Below are 21,636 nucleotides of genomic sequence, written 5' to 3' on the forward strand. Positions count from 1 at the left end.
TGTTGTGGGCACACACACACAAGCACACACACAGATGCAGGTAAATGCAGTTAAAAGGAGGTTCAGGGGAATTTTGGTGCCTTTTTTTTTTTTTTTTTACCTTCCTGAACATGAGACATGGTGCATGACTTTGTGTGAATGCGTGTGCTTGTGTGGGTGTGCATGTGTGCAGATGCCTGCAAGCTGACAAGGAGTGAAAGCCCAGACATATGTTAATCAGATGTTGTGATGATGGCAGAGCAGAAGGAGAGAGCAGGAGAGGGAGAGAGAGCACTGGAGGGAGGAATGAGGGATGAAAAGAAACGCAGGGATTTTAGAGGAGGGAGCGAGAGAAAAAACAGAAAAAAGGAGCCGTGGTGGAGGACGAGGAGAGGGATGTGGAGGGAAGAAATGAGGAGGAGAATAGAGAAAATGACAGGAAGTGGTGCAGTGATCCATTTTCTAGCTGCAAGAGCCACAGCATCGATCCGATCCATTAGTTTAACTGAATGGACCTACACTATAAGTTTGTGGTCACTAAACAAAAATGATAAATGTTTCCTGTAGGTACTGGATACATTATCCACACACAAAGGGATTTTTCTTTTCTTTTTCCAGATTTTTCTTTGGCGCGGCCACTTTCTTTTAGCCTGGTAGCAACATCTGTTATCCGTATCATATGAATGAAGCTAGCGTAGTGTAGTGGGCAATAATCTAATATTAAAGCTGCTATAATCATCATTCTCATTTCAACGTTGTATGAAAGAACAACATGCGGTGTGAGCGGGGTGAGCACGACAGATCTTTTTAGCATCTTTCAGCACATTGTTGCGGTTCTATAGGCCGCAGCTTAACTTTTTTGGTTGACTGTCATCAATGTTGTCTCCAGCTGCAGAGGGCACCTGCTTTCAGTGAAAATGGCCTAATTCACTGACTGCTATCAGCCCAGCGTCACACGTCAGACACATAAAGTTAGCAGCCAGCTAGCAGGACTATTTAGCTGATAAGTAGCCAGATAGTTCCTTCAGGATTTGGTGGAGAACAAAACAGAGCCAAAAGGAGAGTTAACTTACACTCATCAGGTGGACACAAGCACAACTTTTTAGAAATGTTGCTAGCAAGTGTGCTATATCACCTTTTCAAAATGATAGTATGTCTGTGTTGTGTTAAATGTTTCCGATGTACACAAGTGGCCAAACAAATTACACAATATGATTTAATATTGATCGACTTTTAATGTAAATAGTTTTGTGAGGATGAGATCATATTATGTTGTTGTCCATACTGGGATAAATTCTGCAGTGCAATTACAACTTAAGGCAGCTCGAAATTAGATTGTCTAATGTAAGGAGTCAATCAGGAGACAATTTCATTGAAAATCTGTAGTATTATGTGTTATGATCATATTTTACATTAAATTATGACAGTATGCTGCATATATTTCCCATATCAAAGCATAACTTGATCATTTTGCATAAATGCAGAGAGCAAGTGTGAAGGTAGTGCAAAGGGGAGGAAGTAAGTCAGAGTAAGACAGAGAAAAAGAAATAATTAGGAAGAAGGGAAATCCAAGAGGGAGAAAAGGGAAGGAGAGAGCTGGAAAGAGGAGAGATGTGGGGCATTTCTTCTCAGGAGAGTTCAGAGGGGGGCAGAAAAGCAGCAGACGGCTGCTGCAAATGGATTTTCCTTGTTTGTAATGAGGCTGCTTCTTCTGCCGCTGCCAGAGCATGTGGTGTTTTTTGGGGGGTTGGATGGAGAGAAGAATCGAGAGGCGTATGGAGATAGAGGAGAACGAGTGGTGAAAATGAAGTGGTAAAGAGAGAGAAGGATGCAGTTGCCGGGGGGGGGGGATAGATGGTGGGAGAAACAATCAGTTATTGCAGGTAGTGGTGGCCAGTGAGAGGGAAAGAAATAAATGGAGCGAAGAAAAGGAAGAGAGGGGAGATTTGTGATTGAAAATATTACAGCTGTTGTGTTGCAGAGGAGAAACATAATAGCTTGGTGGTATTCCAAAGCTCAAGCTGTTAAACTGTGATACAGGGATACAAATATTAAGATAAATGGAACGGCATCTGGGAAAGTGACAGCGTTCTCAATGCTGCATTCAGCAAATGAGCCAGATCACACGTGAACATACTCCAGCTGAACAAGAAAAGGACACGAGCTGCGTGGAGCGCTTGTGTCTCTCCTCGGCTTTTTCAAACAGTGGTTCAGAGGCTTTAAATGAGAAACATATGAGAGAGAGCTTCACCCAAGGCAAAACTCTGGTAAAGACAGTGACCTGTTTTAGCTTTTCTTTGATGTGAATTCCACGGTTCTGAACTCATATTACCTTCCCACTTCTCTTCTCCTCCTCCTTTTTATTTTCCTCTCTCCTCTCCTCTCATTTAAACTGCTGTTGTCACTCTATTTCTCTGTCTGTATTGGTTTTTCGCTCTTTTGTTCTCATTTTCACTCACTCCTCTCTGAAGAGGAACACTGTGTAATATGACTGAGATGGAGGGATGGTTTTTTTTTCCTGCTCCTCTCAATATGTTACAAACACTCCTTTTGTTCCAACGTTTTTCATCTTTCTCTCTGGTTTGGTCTTGAAGTGTGATGTATTCAGGGTAAGAGGACATTGGTTTTTATATGTGTGAATGGCTAAGTCTATATTAACTGCATACACATATGAATTTCAATATGAGCCAATCACTTAAGGACACATCTTATGGTATCTCATCTCATCTGTACATCTGATAAGAAGAGACAGAGCAAAAAGAGGAAAGGGCGTTCAGAAGAGAGCCTCTGTGGACTCTGTGTGTCTTGTTCAATTCCAGGTAACCTGAAAAAGACCTGTCAAGCAATGACACATCTTAATCTCAAATGCTGCGATATAAAAAATGCATGCAAAGTGTCAATACACAGGTGGTCATGACGTAACACGGGAATCTGTGGCTTGGAAACTATGCCGAAAAGATAGAGAGACGCGGCGAGAGAATGCGAGGAAAGGAGGAGAGGGACCGAGAGTTTATGAAAGCAAAAACAAGGGCAGAGAACGAAGCGGAGGGAAAAGTCAGAGGCAGCGCACAGATGGTGAGCTGTCAGCGGCCGGCTGTATGTGTGTGTGTGTGTGTGTGTGTGTGTGTGTGTGTGTGTGTGCGTGTGTGTGTGCGTGTGTGTGTGTGTGTGTGTGTGTGTGTGTGTGTGTGTGCAGTGCGTGCGTGCTGCATGTACGTGGAGTGCATCTCTGCCCTTGCTTTCTTGTGTGCATCCATGCATGTGTGTGTCTGTGCCCTCTGAGCTGAGGAGAGGTACTGTATGTGCGCAGAGCTGTTCCTCCCAGATGGCACTGGCAAACAGACACTGCAAGGCTGGCAGAGTTGGCACAACCACCCAGTGCACAGTTGGCACTGCCAGCCACCATGCTCTCCCCTATGTACCGGGGCGAGGGTACCTGCTGCCAGCCGCCTAAGCTCATTGACTGACTGGCAGGCTGTCTACCAACTGACTCGTTCAGTTGTTAAAGTTTCTCTGTCTCTGTTTGATCCTGAGAGAGCACCCTTTCCCCCCAAATCGATATCAAACCCCCCTGCTTTCAAGAATCAGGTACCATACAGCTGCATCTAATGACAAAACCTGGAGTCAAAGCAACATCAGATTGCCTGCCACAAGGATTCACATCACACCTTGAGCATTAAAACGGTTTCAACTGAACACAGCTGCATTGTAATTACATTATGCTGATTCTATTGTTACAGCAAGAGCTTTCGTGTCTTAATTTCATTGTCGGATTATTAAACAGTGATGTGTCTTAACACACTCCTATGATCATGCTGATCTATAGGCCTCTGCTGGCAGGCTGCCAGCACTGGAGGCTTTCCAACTGAGTGCCTTGATGTTTTCTCTCTGTGTGTTGAGAAAACAAGCAGATACATACAAGGTTGAATAGCTACTGAGGATAAAGCACCGCATTAGTGTGTGTTTGTGTGTGGATGTGCGTGTGGCAGGAATGCATATGTCTGTCTGTGTGTGGGCTTTGGTGGTGTGGGAGTGGTGGTGGCAGTGTGTGTGTGTGTGTGTGTGTGTGTGTGTGTGTGTGTGTGTGTGTGTGTGTGTGTGTGTGTGTGTGTGTGTGTGTGTGTGTGTGTGTGCACGCGTAGGAAGGGAGTGTGGACTTTATACTTCTCATGCCTTAAACAGGAAGTGTAAACTAAGCACAGATGTATGTGTGTGTGTGTGTGTGTGTAACTGAAATCCTCTGCTGTGTGTACACTCTGTGTGTGAGTGAGTCTATAAGTGTGTGTGCCTCTGAGGAAGCAGCTGTGCAAGCGGCAGCATGTGTGCCAGGTCGGGAACACTTAAGCAGAACCGAGACACTGTGTGTGTGAATGTGTGTGTGTCCGAATGTGTGTCTCCATTCTGGAACATATGTGTGTGCATGTGTGTATGTGCGTGTGTCTGTTTTCTTCTGTGTTTGTGTGTATGCAGGAGGGGGGGTGGGGGGTATTTTGGCCACCCATCTGCGCTAGGCTATTTCGCTACTGTTTCTGCAGGCACACACACACACACACACACACAGTCACACACATACGCACACGCAGAGCACTGTGCCAGGCAAGCTGTTCACTAGCTGGCGCTGGCAACGCTCCAGAGAGAGTGGTGGCATCCATCTGTAGCACTGGAGAGCGGTTAGGCTGTGTCTGAGCCTGTGTGTGTGTGTGTGTGTGTGTGTGTGTGTGTGTGTGTGTGTGTGTGTGTGTGTGTGTGTGTGTCTTTATGCCGCAGCAAAACAAAACAATGGGATTGTCATGATGATGCTATTAGTAGCATTGGTGGTGGGTATGCAGACAGTTCAGAGTTGTGGCAGTTAAAAAGCTGCTGCCGTTTGATGGACAGCTGGAGGTGGATGTGCGGAGGACAGTGATCCGAGGCGCCTCCTGCAGAACAAAGAGTGCAACATGTGTCCCAGAGTGATGACTAAACTTTCATGAAGTCTGAGCAAAGTTTGCCTGTTTTGTGCTGAGTATTCTGGGTAGTTAGGGCAAGCAGCAGGCAGGAACAGATCCTACTGACACTCAGATAAATAGATGCAATGTCACTGATTTTAAGAAGCTGCATCTGTCATTAAATTAAAGGTGAAAGTAGTTTTAGAGTTAATCATATTACATTTACATATAGCATATACAGTCTGTATCATGCTGTAAATTATATGAAAAATACTCCATGTTGTATCTTTTTTCGTAAAGGAGCAGGTCTGTTTTTTGCTGGATTTAAGGTTTGAACTGTGGATTTTCTGTTCCAATACTTGGTCTGTTTTATGCTAAAGGAGGAGATGGTTCATTGCTCTTTACAGTTGGGGGTTCTGTGTGTGGCCAGAAAATTTCTAAAACCCTCTTTTTTGTATTATTATTGTTTTCATCTGATGTCCATCAGATTTTGTAATTCAAATTTTATTACATTTTTGGATTTTGTTTCCAAAATTGTGAGTCTCATGCTCAGGGCACATACTCTGTATCTACAGAACATTTGACTCCAGGCAGCAACTGTGTGGACAACTCGTCTCTGTCGCTGATGTTTGAGTGCGTCAAAGCACTGTTGTGAACAGTGTATGTCAAAGCACTGTTGTGAACTCGCGTTCTCGCCCATTTTGAGATCCTCTCTTCTTGTCTGCCCGTGGACTCAGATGGCTGTGAGCTGACAGGGAGGTGAGCCAGTGAAAGGTGAAACGATGGGGAAGTAAGAGCCAAGGAAAAACTGTGTAATGGTGAGATGAAAGGGGACAAAGACACACTGCTGACCTGGAATGGTTGCGGTGGTACTGCGTGTGTGTGTGTGTGTGTGTGTGTGTGTGTGTGTGTGTGTGTGTGTGTGTGTGTGTGTGTGTGTGTGTGTGTGTGTGAGCACGCGCAGGCCACCCCTCTGCCACCTTCGCCTCCAGCCATGCTCTCCTCTCAGCCACTCAGAGCCATTAGCAAACCATGGCCACCATATCACACACAAACACACAGGTACACACACTCGCACCATGTCAGCCTGGAAATGCCCTCATGCGAGGTCACACCAGCCACCACTCTCCGGCTCCCTGCTCGCCAGATGCGACTAAGACCCCGTTTTTAACATCTTCTCCTGCAGGGGAAAGGAGGGAGGGAACGAGGAGAGGGAGAGGAGAGCGTAAAAAGAAAAGAGAGTAGCGGTTTCCAGAGAAGGGGCGGTGAGGGGTAAAGGTTTTTTTTTTCCTGTTTAGCAAATCTGGTTCTACTTAGCAGAGCCCTGGAACACATTTCAGAAATTGCAGACATATTTTTTCAGAGCGGTTTTGGGGAAGATAGTTAACCGGCAGTAATTTCCAACACATGGCAGCCGTCATGTGATATTTTGAAATCACCAGGCAGACGGGCTGGTCCCCTCCCCCTCCCCCCACCAAGAACACTCCCTCACTTACTGTTAGCCTCTGCCCTCTTTTTTCTGTGCTCGTCCTCTGCCACTCGCGTTTGATTTCCCCATCTGTCTCTCATAGGCGCTTAATGTTATCTCTCCTTTTCAGTCTTCAGCATCCTCACCTCCCTTCTCCTTCCTCTTCCCTCTGTCTACATCTCCACATCTGTTTCACCCTTTCATCCCTGTCTGTTTCCCTACCCATCACGCACCTCTCCATCCATCCTTGCTCTCTGCCTCTGCCTCTCTCCACAAACGGTAACTGTCATGTAAAACACGAGGGGCTTTACTGTCTGTTGAAAATTGATTTTGCTCAATTTCCCCCCAAAGACAGTTATATGATTCCTTTAACCGTGGACACACACACACGCACCGATGAGAGGAGATATAACAGGGAAAAGGATGCAAATTGCCACTTGGGCATGTGTGTTTAATGTATTGGTGTGTATCAGTGTGTTTGCGTTTGGAGATGGAGTGGATGCATCAGTGATTTTAAATTGCGCTTGCTCGACAAGGGTCCAGCAGTTCATAGAGGATTTGTGTGTGCCGTTGTGCTTTGTGTTTATAGACCCACGAATGCAAAAGCACACGACATACGATGAGATTCACAAAGTGAGCTTGTTGCTGCAATACTAATGATAATAAACTTTATTTGTGTTGCATCTTTCATTCAAAAATTGCAGCTTTAAGTGTTTTATAGTCGTGTACTGTATACACAGCATTATCTTATATATGCTGCAGTCACACAACAGATATATTTACTACACCACAGTGGCAAGGAAGGTAACCCACTGCCTGTGCGTGAAGCTGAGGAAAATAAAGCCATGTGCCATCAGCATTAGGATGTGTGGTGAGTGTTTTGTGCAAGTCCTTCTCTGCTGGCGTAGACTCGAGCCTGGGAAAACACCCAGATCCATTTGGGTTCACTTGGCTCTGTGTCAGCATGGCATCAGAAATGAACCAAACTGTATACAGAAAGCAATTTTCAGTAGGCTGGCTTCCATCAGATGGCCAAACAAGGCTCACCAAGGCTTACATCTGATTTGGATTGCTCTATTTTTCCCAAAAAGCAACATTTATATCATTACTTTGACATCATGTTGTTAATGGCAATGACAGGCCAGCTTTATTCACATAAACAATGCTTTTGATAGAGCTTTCTAAATATGTTGTGCCCCGCTTGGCCCTGCTGTGGAAAAATGTCTCTTGGGAATATGTTTCTAGTTCAGTTATTCCTACAGTAATGGTACGCTCTCCCTCTTGCTGTCTCGCTCTGGCCCACTGTACATATCCTCATGTTTTCTTTACCTTTACCTCTCCCTGACCCACTTCTTTTCCTCCTCCACCCTCTCTCTGTATTTTTTCCACCACCCAATTGCCTGTCTTTATTTTACAAGACCCTGTAGTTCAATTTTGCCTGGCAACGAGATGTGGCAGGAATTGGTTCGATTTGAGAGGATGCAGAACGGGTACTGTGAATCATTGTTATTGTTCCTTAACACTTGCTTCCTCTCTCTGTCTGCTAGAGAGACTTTATTTCAACAGATGGGTAAAACAGAGATAACTATAAATCTATTTTTTCAAAAAGACTAAAGGTCTTCTAATGCTATGCACCACATATGTTTTATTGTCCAGCGCGTGTGTGAGTGTGTGTAGTCCGAGGCGTTTTGCAGGATTTGTGTGTTTAGTTTATGTATTTTTGTGCTTGTGTGCACGCGTGTGCATGTTAATGTTTGTGTGATGGAACAGATGGTGTTCAGACCTTTGTGTGCGATTGAGAAATCTCCTTATGTCTTTGCTGGCTTGACAAAGTGTAAAACAGAAAACACAGATATGGTAAGAGATGCAAAGGACTGTCAAAACTGATCAGGAGCAGATCTGTTTGCAGTGCTTTCGTGCTGTATTTTACCATCAATCTGTCGCTCTTTAACTCACTTTATACTGCACATACAGTCTGCTATTTATGATATCAGGGCAAGTTTGAGTTGAAATGAAGACAATGTACACTTGAGACTGCAGCTTCTCTGAATGTATTCCTGCATCTTGTGAGTTGAGTTCTTTAATCTGATGTAAAACAATCACTGTGCGCCTAAGGTCCTGTTTTCTCATGGTACAAAAATTCCATTGTACCTACCTACAGTGACCTTTAACCCCAACATTCCTCCAGTATTAGTTGGTCTAAAGGAGAAATGTCAACCTTGCTAGGGAGCCATTTTGCAGATAACCAAATCGCCAGATGTTGCATATTTCTATAATAGAAAAATATAATGATATAAAGGTGAGTGGATTCCATTTAATTATTAAACTGCTGCACTGGCTGGCCAGTCAGGACAACAGCTGGAGGTAAAAGATCACAGAAATATCCTTTTTTTTGTAGTAATGTACTGTGTGATGAATTACTTTGTCGATGTCAGAACTATTATGGCGACTTCTAATAAAAATAATTGCTGTTAATAAGAGCTTCCTGATTACTTTGAAAAATGGCCAAGAAGCCTTTTTTTGCAATAAAAAAATCACAAAGTGTGATTTGAACATCAGGAAGAGCTTAAAGGAAAGAGAGCACCAGTAATTGACATGTGATAAAGACTAAATTTACCAGCAAGGTACTGATCCCATGAAGTAATGTGTAAAGGAATTATAGTGGTGACTTCTTGAATAACAAGGCCATTAATGGCGAGGGGAAATTACATCACTCTGTACCCAAAGTCCCTGCAGATGAAGCCGCAGCCACCGGTCAACAGGAACCTTCAGGAGTGAGCGTTCAGAGTGGGAAAGACAGGAGGAGGAAGAGAAGGTTGGAGAAAATGATAATGATAGAGAGAGAGATGGTAGAAAAATAAGGGAGAGTGAGAATGAGAGAGAGAAAAGAGGAAAAAAGAGAGCGGTCCAAAGGGACGCACTGATGGTGGTTCTGCTCTCCTCTGCATCCTGCATGTGCTGGGGAGGGAAATAAATAAGATGATGGAAATCAAATCTGTGTGTTTGTGTCTATGTGTGTATGAGAGAGAGAGACGGAGTTGTGTTGTTTTGTTTGCAATTTGTGCATGCATCCTTGCAGCTGTGTATGCACTTGTGTGTGTTTGTATTTGTGTGTTTGTGGGCTTGTGGTAGGGCGTTGCATCCATATATCTTCTTGACAAGCGGGTGGAGTTTGATGGGACATGCTCTGCATACTGCTCCATCTGGCTGCCAATGACTGTGTGTGTGTGTGTGTGTGTGTGTGTGTGTGTGTGTGTGTGTGTGTGTGTGTGTGTGTGCGTGCACGCGCATGGTCCTGAGAAGCGAGGGATGATGGAAAGAGAAGAGGGGTTACTACACTTGCATACCGATAGACTTCTCTTGTTTCTTTGTGTACTCTGTCTGAATCTCAATCGTCCCCCCTGTCCCTCAACTGTGTTCTTTAACACATCCGTCCTCTCGCTCTCTCCGTTTTTATCTCTCTCTTGTGTTTGTCCCCTGCTCCCTCTCTGCACATCTGTACCCAGCACACACAGCAATCACCACAAGCCACTATCACACCATCTCTGTATCGCTTCATCTATTCCATTACCTATCTGTCCCGCTCCCTCTCTTCACACATTATTGTGTTCTGTGTGTGTGTGTGTGTGTGTGTGTGTGTGTGTGTGTGTGTGTGTGTGTGTGTGTGTGTGTGTGTGTGTGTGTGTGTGTGTATTACTTATGTTATGGGGACATAAACCTGTCTACACAGTGACATTGTGGAGACTTGCCTTCCTCATGGACGCAAAACGCTACGTAAATCATTACATTTTAGTTTGAAGGCTTGGGTTAAGGTGAGGTTTAGTTTCGGCTTAGGTTAAGATTTGGGTAAGTTAGGCAAGTAGTGGTTGTGGTTATGCTTAGGGTAAGTCTTCAGGGAATAAATGTAAGTCCATGTAATATCCTCAAAAGTGATGGAAACATGACTGCTTGTGTGTCTGTCTTTGTCTGTGTGGCATAACACACCCATAGGCACCATTTTGCACAGACACTGTCATGTTTTGGACCTTAGTGCTCAATTCACTGGCTTCCTGCAGCTGAAGTGCATCATGGTTTTCACTTCAACACCTACACATCAATGCGTGCGCTGAGAATATTATGCATGTCTAGATTATATGTTTGCCTCCGTGTGTGCAGGGCATAAATGGGTCATTCTATATGCATTTTTCCATTTAACTCCATAATGATGATATCTTATGTCTGACTAATAGAATCTTGCGCTCGCACAGGCGCCAGCACACCGTAAATTGTTTATGTCACAGCCGCCAACTCTCGAAAATTCACCCAGCGTGATTGAAATCCATTGTCATTTTGAAGAATGGGATTTGCCTGTGTGAAGTACTCTCGAGTGGCATATTACTGCCACTGTTATCACATCATTTTCTGGGTCTCCAACTGTACGATCACAGCGCACACATACACTCATGATGACACACACACGTACACACACAGTTCTAGCTTATGAAGTGTGTAATTGAGATTGTTTGACTCCATGTCTTGATGACAGACTTTGAAGTCAGTGTAGCCTCTATGAATAATCTAAAATATCAAGGTTAGGCCGCGTTGTCCTCGTTTCACAAGGTGATTTGAATGCGAAATGACCTCATAGCGTTGTGTGTTATGATGAAATGTATAGGGTTTTAATACAACATTGTATTTTTGCCTTGAGTTGTGGGTTAGCAAAGTCCTCTCTGTAACATATTGAACTGTTTCTCTGGGACCGAGTTCCTTCTAGATATCGTTCATTGCAACAACCTTGTTTTAGGCGAGTGATGTAACTTGCATGTAACCTTAGAAAAGGCGTGTATCACAAGTCAGCGGGGGGATAAAATCTCCTTTCTTTGAGCTTGGCTGAAAGAGAGTACAAGCGAGAGGGAGAGAAAGGCGAAGAAAGAAAGAGAGATTTTGCAAACATTGAGGATCACGTAATCATGGACGATGCAAACGGATGATGTAAGTGTGAAGACATCCTTGTGAGTGGCAGGTAGTTGTCCAGGGTTCTGCCTCATTTCTAGGATTGGCTTGTGCGTCAGAGGGATATTGTAAAGAGATTAAAGAAGTAACAAACATGAGCAAATCAACTTTTGCTTTGTTATTTTTACAAGGAGCCTTTGAGAGCATGTTTGGAGAGATGTGAAGGCGGTTAGCATATGAAAACTCTCAAATGATAAGAAAGAGCACAGTGAAGCCTAAAATACGGTGGTTTACACATATTTACAGTCATTTAGAAGATACATCTGAGGGGTTAAAGACAATTCACAAAATAGGGACAAAAAAAACATGTTGCAAACAAACAAATTTCTCAAATCTTTGCTTTTTTTCTTCAGCTGCCTAATGGCTGTTAAACTAAAACAAGGGAACATCACTCTGTGATTGAAGTGCTCACAGCTCAAAGACATGCAATCTGTGATCGTGCAAGCAGGCATTGTTTGACTATTAAGGGTCACAAGCCAAAAACATTGCGAAGCAGTGGTTTGTACCAAAAGATCACTACACAGCACTTCTACTGCTTTATGTACACAAAGCAAATACAACCTCATCCCTCCTGGGAGTTCATAATTCAGTCAGATATCAGTGTAATTACCTTTGATACACACAAAATAATAGCTGGGTAACAATGTACCAAATATATTTAATGAGGCATCACTGCAGGCCGATATTCTCATGGGTTTGAGTCTCATTCAGGCCTCTCATACTACAAATATTTGCACTAAGAGCCTCTTTATGATGCTATAGATAAAACTACATTCCGAGCGGCTGTTAGACATTAATCACTGTCATCCATACGCATGATCGTCAATAGCTTTGGCACCTCTGCCTGCGTGGAGTGCACGAGCGAATCAACACGCATTTGACAGGGCTCTTCTGTTCCTTTACAGCTAATTGCTGCCTCTTCAACAACCGTCCTCGCCCTCTTCAATCCATTAATTCCTGGACAACAGCACTTCTGAGAAGTCGTAAAGTGAGTTAGGCAAAGTCAAAGCACTCATCACCCCTTTCCATTAAAGCTCCGCACATCGATACCTGTCCAGTCCTGGAAAACCATCCTGTCCGCCGGCCACAGATCTGCTGCTTTCCCTCCAATATGCAATTGGCTGGACAGTAACTGGGCTAATAAATGGACAATAGATGTGCATTAAGTTCAGCCATTAACTTTTAACAGATGTATTAGACTGGAGGAGACACCCCACTTTGTTTTCAAGGTTGTTTAAGGTTGCTAGTTGAGGTGGTGCTTTTTGAATTGAATTATGTATGAGGTAGCGAGCACTTGCTATTGTTCTGCCTTTCTCTATTGCTGTAATAAAATGAGGGCTTGTCTGTCATCATCACATCTATTGCTTTATTCTAAAACATGCATGTTGTATTTGCTCATGAAAATGGATAGCACACATATATGCCGGGAGCTGTTTTCAATAATGTGCTTCAGTTGTAAGATGCATTTTTATTTTTCCCAAAGACTGGGTAAATTACCTTGTGGGGGGAGTATTGCTATTGATTCAAGTGGAATAGTAACTGCTGAGTGAATGGCTGGGTGCAGACCTTGTTGGTTAGTATGAAGCCATTGATTTTTTTTTCTGCTTATATGCTTTGCAGTGCTCTCAATCAAATCAGAAACAGAGAAGATGCTGCTTATAAATCACAAAAGTGTGCGCGCGCGTGTGTGTGAGAGAGAGAGAGAGAGAGAGAGAGAGCTTGTTATTGCCTGAATGCATGTGCATGTATTTGCTGTGTACATGGATTTCACACTAATTCATTCTTTATCCTTCATCTTCTTCCCCCGAGGGACTGCGGAGTTTCAAACGCTTTCAGGGTTTATGTTTCTCTCATCTCCACCCGACGACCGCTGTCCAATCACAACACTGACCCAGGTGTTAATCTCCAATTACAAGCCTGTAACCAAACCCATCTTTTTATGCTGCCGCGGGGCTGGCTGTGCCACGCTGGAGTTCAGGTGGATCTCAAGTCCAGCATTTTGCGCTTCTTCTTTTTTTTTTTTACATCGTTCACATTGTGCTTCAATTTGACTTTGCAAGTTTTCATTGTGAGCAAATGTTGAATTTTAGGAAAAGCATTATTCTTTTAAATGAGCAGCAATTGCCCCAGTCTTCCTTTAAAACACTCCACTTTTCTGTAAATTGACTTTTTTAAAAGGATTATATTGTACGCTTTGTGCTCTGGCAACTGCTGGAGGTCAGAGTCTGATTTCAAACTGCATTGTGTCATTCACATGATCCCTTCCCCCTTATAGTCACAAAGATTAAGGTAATTGTAAGGTGATTTGGATCCTAATTTGATGTCGTACTATCTAACAATAGATCAAGTGAAAAATGACCACCCAATTAGAAAAGCCAATATACAAAAACCATTGAAAGCATGAGCTCAAAGATCCAGTGAAACAGGATAAGTAGAACCATGTGTGATAGGGCAACTTCTCTCTATTTAACTTGGGCTTGTTGAGCATATACATGTAGGGTCTTTGTGTTTGACTGGAAAATGATGAATTACCTTGGGTCCTGTCACCCGGCCGTCTTTTTTAATGACCCTGTGTTTTCATAGATTATATTTTAGGCAGACGTACAGGATATGATAGCTGGCAGCCAGAGGTAAGACTATATGTTTCCACTAGCTGTTCTGCTAGATCCTAAGTTTCTAAAATAAATAGTCAGATCCAGACTTTTTTTTTCTGTCGTGAAATTACCGTAGTAAACCTTTCTAGGTCTGGCCAGGTCGGGAGGATGGAGGGAAAGGTTGTGTGTGTGTGACGGTAGAAATGCAGCTCACTGAATACCAGTTCAAGGTTTGGACAGTTGCTCTGTCCTCTCTGTCTTCTCTGCACATTGACTCTTCTTTCACCTCCATTCATCTGTTCTCTGCTTTCCTAATCACTCGGCTTTTTTTCCGCTAATCTCTGCTCTGTACTCATTCATGCTGCTCTCTGCAATTGATCCCCTTTTTTCCTCCGCATTTGCAGAGCTAAAACCTGTGTTATCGTATGAGTCCGTGATTAACTTGCATTAATTCTTTCATTTCGACAGTGTAATTGATTTGGAGTCAACCCAAGCCAAACCTTAAAATGTGGCAGATTTAGCCTGAACTGGACCTATTCCAGTAACCCTAAAAGGTTTAAGGCTTAAGATCTGTTGTGATGTGCTTCACAGTCCTAGTCTGGATCTCCCAGTTCACCCCAGGCTCCATGCCAGTGTGCTGGGAGCCTGATAAATCCAACCTTCCCAGTGACTTTATCAGTTGACCCCTCCTTGGAGATGGTTCGGCATTTGATAATGTCTGACTAAATGCTTTGGGAACTGTTTGCCTTAAGGGTATTTGGAAGCTTCTGAACAAAATTCACACTTTCTCACCGTTTAATGACGAGGGAATATCTTGATAGCAGCCTGTACATGTCACAGTAGCAGTGTGAGTAACCTCGGATCATTTTAGTATGATTTGCCTTTTAGACTGTTGCTTGTGTTTTTGGAAAACTGTGAAATTCATCCTCACTTTCCTGTGTGTCACAGTTCTTCTCAGTAAGCCTTTGAAGCTTAAAGAGGCTAATCATTAATGTTCCTGAACACGTTGAAGCTTGTGGTGTGACCACTTTGTAATATATCTTTATTTCTTGTGTTTGTGTAGTTCATTTACATCACGCTCTCTTGTTTCTCAAAGGGTCAACATGTAGACTAAAAAATAAAGTTCAGGCCAGAAATGGAGCTATGGAGCCCTCTCTATTTAGACTTTCAGTGACATCTCCATCTCTCACTTGCCTGCCTGCTAAAGCCAAGCTAGCATGACTAAAATACTTAGTCGCAGTGCACCTCGGCAGCAGCAAACCAGAGAGCTACTGAGGCTCGGGCCTGGCTAACAGGCTTAGGCTATCCTGTCTCTCTCACATCACTATTTCTCTTTCATTTCACCTAAACTTTACACTACGCATCCAAACGGAGGAACACTAATATATAGTCTGGAGTCACAGATGGGAAAATATGCAAATAGACATAGCTACATGCAAAATATAAGATTACATAATGGTGTGCATATTCATAAGAACACACACAAATACGCTCTTGGGTCTTCAGAAAAAAGTGTGACAGGTAACACCCTTTTTCTTGAACATGCACCCTTACCACCCTGATTACAGAGTGTTTGCCTTTATCATGCATGTGTGTGTGTGTGTGTGTTTGAGTCAAAGCACATGCCCACTCCATGATTATGTTCCCAGTGTCACGGCACTTTTGTTTCTCTTGCAGCTCCTCCCTTCCCTCCTCTCCCTCTCTCTCTCTGTCCTCTTCCCTCCCTCCACCCTCCTTCCTCTCTCTTCCTTTTTCTTATAATCTCCCCTTCACAATGTGCCACAAAGACGGTTGATAACAGTCTGTTAACTCTGCGATAGGCTTCTTACTGCCGTTGCTGAAGGAAACTGTGTATCTCTTCCTGCACAACACGGACTCAGCCCTCACGCCAGTGCAAGACTCTGATAATGTCTTGTTGTTGTTCTCATTCATTTGATATGGTCAGTTTATCTGCGGAGAACAAAGCAACTGAATTAGGTGAAAATAGGCACGTCGTCAAAGAGAATGTTTGGTTTTGATTAATGTTTTATTCTTAAGGAGGTATGATATCAAAGATGAAAGATAACAGCGTGATTTTGCCATCTTAAGTTAGTTCACTGACTAGTTGGTTTTCCAGTCCTGAACAGATGTGAATATAGCATCCAGAGATACAAGCATTATGGCCATATGTGTGTGTGTGTGAGTGTGTGTGTAATGAGCACTGCAGTCGTTAGCAGAGGGTGGGGGGGTTGCTGTGTCGCCGTTCTGTACGGCAGGCATGCAGGATGGCACAGATGGTGGTGGAATGAGACCCATACTCGCTGCAGATTTATGCTCCTCTCTCGGGTGTCTGTCTGTGTGTCTGTGAGTCCCTCTCATTTCTCATTTGACAGTCTGAGCATATGCATCAGTGTCATTGCAGCAAGACACACAGACATATGACGCGGTGAGCCATCTATTTCCAGAGCTATCTGTCTGGTGCACCTCACAGGCGCTTTGTTATCAAATTAAACCCTGCTGCTGTTTACGTGCAAATGATGCTATAGCTCCTTTCGAGGCACACAGATGTAGAATGTGTCGCCCTAAGCTGTTGTTTATTTCCTGAGTTGAGCTGTTATTATAGTCTTTTTTTATTTTCTTGTCACCTTTGTCTTCCCTCAGATCGCACTGGGAAGCACTCCACCATGCCCGACTCACCTGCGGACGTCAAGACACAGTCCAGGTTGACCCCCCCTACCATGCCGCCCCCACCCAGCACGCAAGGAGCACCCCGCAACAGCTCCTACACTCCCACCACATGTGAGTAAAGGCAGGTTTATAGCTGTAGCTCAACTGTTCGAAGGCCGTCAACAGTCATGTTTGATTGTGAATAATGACAGCAGTAATGAGCAAGGTGAAGAAGGGCCTGGCAATCTTCTCCTTGTCAGTAACATATCTAGTGAAGCTGTTTCAGTTACAAACCTTCTACTCTCTGCAATCATTGCTCTCCGTTACAAAGTGAATGAAAGAATGTGAAGACGATTACCCTGTTAATGACTGCACAGCAATAGTCTCCCATTGAGCAGGAAGGAGGACAGACCTTCCCATTAGTGCTTTATATCACCAAGTGATTGAAATAATGTCAACGCAATTAATGTGTGGTGTGTAATTAAAGAACAATATGGGCTGATATTGACCTGCACATCCATAATTAGGGATGCACCACAACTGTGCTTATACTGACTTTATTAAGCAGATCTAATATCAGCCATGATATCACAGCAGTTGTCAGTGTCACAGCGTCCCTGGCCTCATGTTCAGACATGGCACTGGAGTAGTTCTCAGTATTAGCAGATACAGTGAGTTGAAGAAAAAGCTGGGTTGGTGCCACCTGGCAAATATTATGGTGGATCAGCAGGTGCAATGTGACGCTGAACTCTACAGTAAATCGATTTTAAGGTGGGATGGCTGTACACGAGACCACAGAAGTATAATAGCAGAGCAGATGCAGCGACACGTGAGAAGACCGTCGCGATATGCGTAGGTAAGACTTAAAGGCAAAAGCACGAGACCCTCTTAACAAGTTGCATTGAGCCTTTCCAAATAGCAGTCACTCCAAACAACTCACCCAACAAGTTCATTAAAGCCCACGCTTACAAACCATTGGAGCTTTGCCATGACGTGAACATAGCCCGTGACAAGCAAATTACACCCTAGTATTCACTCAGAAGTGCATACTTAACCACTTGCATGAAGAGCACTAGAATCAAAGAATGGAAGGCCCTGCGGTTCAAAGTGCTCAGAGCACTCAAGTCTGCATTAGTAGTGGTGGTTCTCTGCAACAGAGGCAATATTTTGTTCTCTTTCAATTACTCTCCCTTTCTTCACATCTAGTATTTACTTTCTGCCTCTCTCTTTGTATCTGTATGTCTCTCTCTGTCTGTTGCAAGTGCTCACACTCCACAATTAACATCGGGGCTTCCGTGCGATGAGGGAGGAAAGGCCCAGCTCTCTCATTACGCATGCCGAAGGTTTCAACAAAGCAGTACGCTTTGATTTCCACCCGACGTAATTGTTACCAGATGCAGTTTGAGTATCTCGTCTCTCCTCACTTTACAGTGGCGGCTTTGGACGACGGCCAGAGGGGGAGTGAGTGGATCACTAGTCAAAACCTAATCTCATTAGAGAGAAAGCTTTATTCCGCCTGGTATCTCTTTGTACACCAACTCCCCCAGCACACACTTAGACACACACGCACTGCTCCCGTGCTCTGGCGTGACGGGAGGTCACACTGTCCCTGCTTGTTTAGACTGCACGGAAAGAGGGAGAGGGAGAAGGAGGTGCAGGGTGCAGGGAGGCAACATGTCTCCGAAATATGTTTTTTATGAGAGGATGCCACAAAGGATCAAACGAGCCTCCATGATTGGAAACAAATGTTGAGGATTGTGAATGTTTTCAGGGGAATGTAAATCATTTCAAATCAGCGGTTAGGTCCCGATGAAGCTGACGTATATTGTTTCTTTTGGTGGTGTTTGTTAAAAGCACAGTCAGGGATTTTAGGCTATTCTTGGTGCTTCGTATATAACAGGACTGTGTTACTTTTGCACAAAAAACTCCAAACTCTCATTTCTCTTAACATTATGTTCTTATGTGCTTGTCTCACGCAGTAACCAACGGCAGTAGCCACTCTCCTACCGCGCTCAACGGTGCTCCATCTCCTCCAAACGGATACAGCAATGGTCCTAGTTCCTCCTCCTCCTCCTCGCTGGCCAACCAGCAGCTGCCGCCGGCCTGCGGCGCGCGGCAGCTCAGCAAGCTCAAGCGTTTCCTCACAACTCTACAGCAGTTTGGCAACGACATCTCACCTGAAATCGGCGAGCGGGTCCGCACATTAGTGCTAGGACTAGTGGTGAGTGGCTACTATGGATGTGAGCTTTAGGTCAAAGGGCTCATAGATTGAAACCTGACACAGAGTCTCGAGTTAGCAGGAATAAGTGACTCCATTAGAAGGCTGTTTGAGAGTAATTCTTAGCATTTGTTCAGCATGCCTGCAGTACCAGATGGAAGGGGTTTACTGAATCAAAAAGTTTAAGTAGTGTCAGGTTAGTGGTCGGTCACAGGGTTGAATACTTCAAATACTTTGAAATACTTATGATAATGAAAACCTGAGAGGTATTTTTTTCTTCTCTTATGTCAGAAGCCTCACCCATCTGGTCTTTCAGGCGTGTGTATAAAATAAATGCTTCGCCTTCAGGATGGCATCCATCAGCGCTTTGCAGCACATTCAGAGTGTTCAGTGCAACACAATGCCTTGCAAAACAATGGCAGCATGTTGTCCTCTGGGACAAAGAATTCTTGTGCACCTGATCCACTTTGGATTTGACTGCATTACATTTATTTAACTTCAAACACAAGATGCAGCAACATGGGAAACCAGAGGCACAGGGCGATAATGATCAGACTTCTTAATTTAACATCAAACCATACGAAGGCTGTGCAGGTGTCTGACAGCCTCTGCCAGTTGCAATATTAAAACCTTATTTATTTAGCTAATAAATACATATAATTGCAAAAGAAATGATGATTGTAGCTTTAATTTAAGCACTACTGATAATCACACTTCTAATCCAAATTAAGATTCAGTGCATAAAGCAGGGTGCAATATTCAAAAGCCACATAAAAATTTGTCTGAATTTACAAATAGCACAGCATTTAAACATGTGCGCACATATACCAAAAGTGAAACTAACCAAGTGTTTTATTCAACAGCAACACTGCAAAATACAAATCGAGCCTGCAAACATCGAAATACATTTATCCAACGGAAATTTAATGAGACAGATGTGTTGTGTTTCTGCAGCTTATCTGACATGGTTATATGAAGGCTATATAAAATACATGTGCAAATCTAAAGATTTAACACACGTCTACATGATCTGAGAAAATCTGAGCATAACGAGCAGGGGAATACAGAAATAGTGATTGAACGTTGTGCAGAAAGGAGGAGGCGGAGGAGATGGAGGGAGGAATTTTTTTAATTAGCCACACAGAGCATAGCCTCCTTTTGGCTTCACTATGTTTATTTTTCTCACCGTCTGCATATGCACATGTCTCTGCTGTGTCGTTTTGGCTTGCATATACCCCCCCTCCCATTACTCTCTCTCTCTCTTCCTCTCTCCTCGCTGTCTCTCTGTCCCTCCCCCTGCCTTATTGAAAAGAGTGACACCGTTAATTAGCTAGTTGTGTGCTGGGGAGAGGGAGAGAGGGAGACTCAGGAGGTTTCACTAGCTGTCAAGAACAGCCCCTACGCAATCTGGGCGAACAGATGTAAGGCTGAATGTAACAAAATTCAGGTCTGGGAAATAACGCCGACAGTGTGGGGAGGAAAAATAATATCTGCTGCTTTTTTATGTTCTTCATCTTTTTTTTTTCCTTGTTTGTATTTTTGCTTGTTATGGAGCAGATTCCTCTCCCATGTGCACGCTCACCTCCTTCTCCGTCTTCTTGACTCTTTCTCTCTGCTCTGCACCGTGGGAATAGTTCATGTTGAATATTAAAAATAGTGTCACTGCTGCCTTGTCAGCCATTAATGTGAGTTAGAGGCAACCAAAGGAGTAGAGACAGAAGCTAGAGTTTGTTTGGGTGTGAAGGGTTGACAAACTGAAATGCATAACCCACTTTCAGCCACCCGCTGCTCCAAACACGCTCTTCCTGCTTGCAACCATACAGAGGACACACAGATACCCTCTCAGTCTAAATATACACCAACACCCCCTCTCCTGTCTGCTGCACATTTGAATGGTCCATGCAACTGTAATGTATTTTGGTCACCTTGGTGTTATCTGCGCTGTGAAAAGAGACAGACCGTTATTCGGTTGGCACTGATGGAGAGAGGCAACACCAGTGTACAGCATTATGGCACAAGTGTGATAGACTCGTGTACCACGTTGATAAGGATGTGGCTGCCATGCATGTGCACTTTTACAACAGAAAACATGTGTGCGAACATCTAAATGAATGTCCAAGTGATGGAAACAAAGAAAAAGCAGAAAGAAAAAAAAAAGTATTATTTTATTGGACATAAATTAGAGAAAGCGCTCTAAAAATGAGCACATCTTGATTTATGACACAGTTACCTTAAAAGATATATATACAACATAATTGAAATATAATAAATGTGCAGTATGTGCATGGCTTTTCAGCTTCTGCAGAACTGACCTAAAGTGAAAATGCACTGAAATGCAGAAACAATTCAACTGTACCTAAATATATAAATAAACGCATGATGAAGCCCCTTTAAGAAAAAGCATATTTGTCCGTCATGCAGCGTATCTGTTGATGATGTGAGTCCTGCATGTGTATTTGTGTTGTTAATTGCAGGAGATGAGTGTCTTTGTTTTCTGTGGCTCTTTTCACTGTGGTTTGCCCCATATGCTCCCCATTACAAAACCCAAAACATTCACTCCAGGCCGGCATATCGCTTAGCTTCCAATAAGTAATATTATCACTTAATGCCTTCCACATGGATTCATGTGTTTTCTCCCTCTCTCCCCAGAATTCCACGCTAACCATCGAAGAATTTCACTCCAAGCTCCAAGAAGCCACCAACTTCCCTCTGCGACCTTTCGTCATACCCTTTCTGAAGGTAGATATTCAAACATACATTTACTGCAGAAGGCTTGCCTGCCGCTCTGCCTGATCGCCCAAGTCTGGAAAA

The 21,636-nt window shown here is 43.6% G+C and overlaps 1 protein-coding gene across 4 annotated transcripts in view; it reads left to right on the forward strand.

Moving 5' to 3' along the window:
- The window catches only part of runx1t1 (RUNX1 partner transcriptional co-repressor 1), a 57,510-nt gene that overhangs the window by 18,717 nt on the left and 17,157 nt on the right, over positions 1–21,636 (forward strand). For all 4 annotated transcript variants that reach the window (XM_070984354.1, XM_070984353.1, XM_070984355.1 and 1 more), the window contains exons 2-4: positions 16,602–16,739; positions 18,587–18,828; positions 21,475–21,564. In XM_070984354.1, the coding sequence (XP_070840455.1) occupies positions 16,602–16,739; positions 18,587–18,828; positions 21,475–21,564 (470 nt within the window). The remainder of the gene's footprint in view (positions 1–16,601; positions 16,740–18,586; positions 18,829–21,474; positions 21,565–21,636) is intronic.

This window comes from Chaetodon trifascialis, chromosome 17, assembly GCF_039877785.1.
Source record: "Chaetodon trifascialis isolate fChaTrf1 chromosome 17, fChaTrf1.hap1, whole genome shotgun sequence".
Taxonomy (NCBI): Eukaryota; Metazoa; Chordata; class Actinopteri; order Chaetodontiformes; family Chaetodontidae; genus Chaetodon; species Chaetodon trifascialis.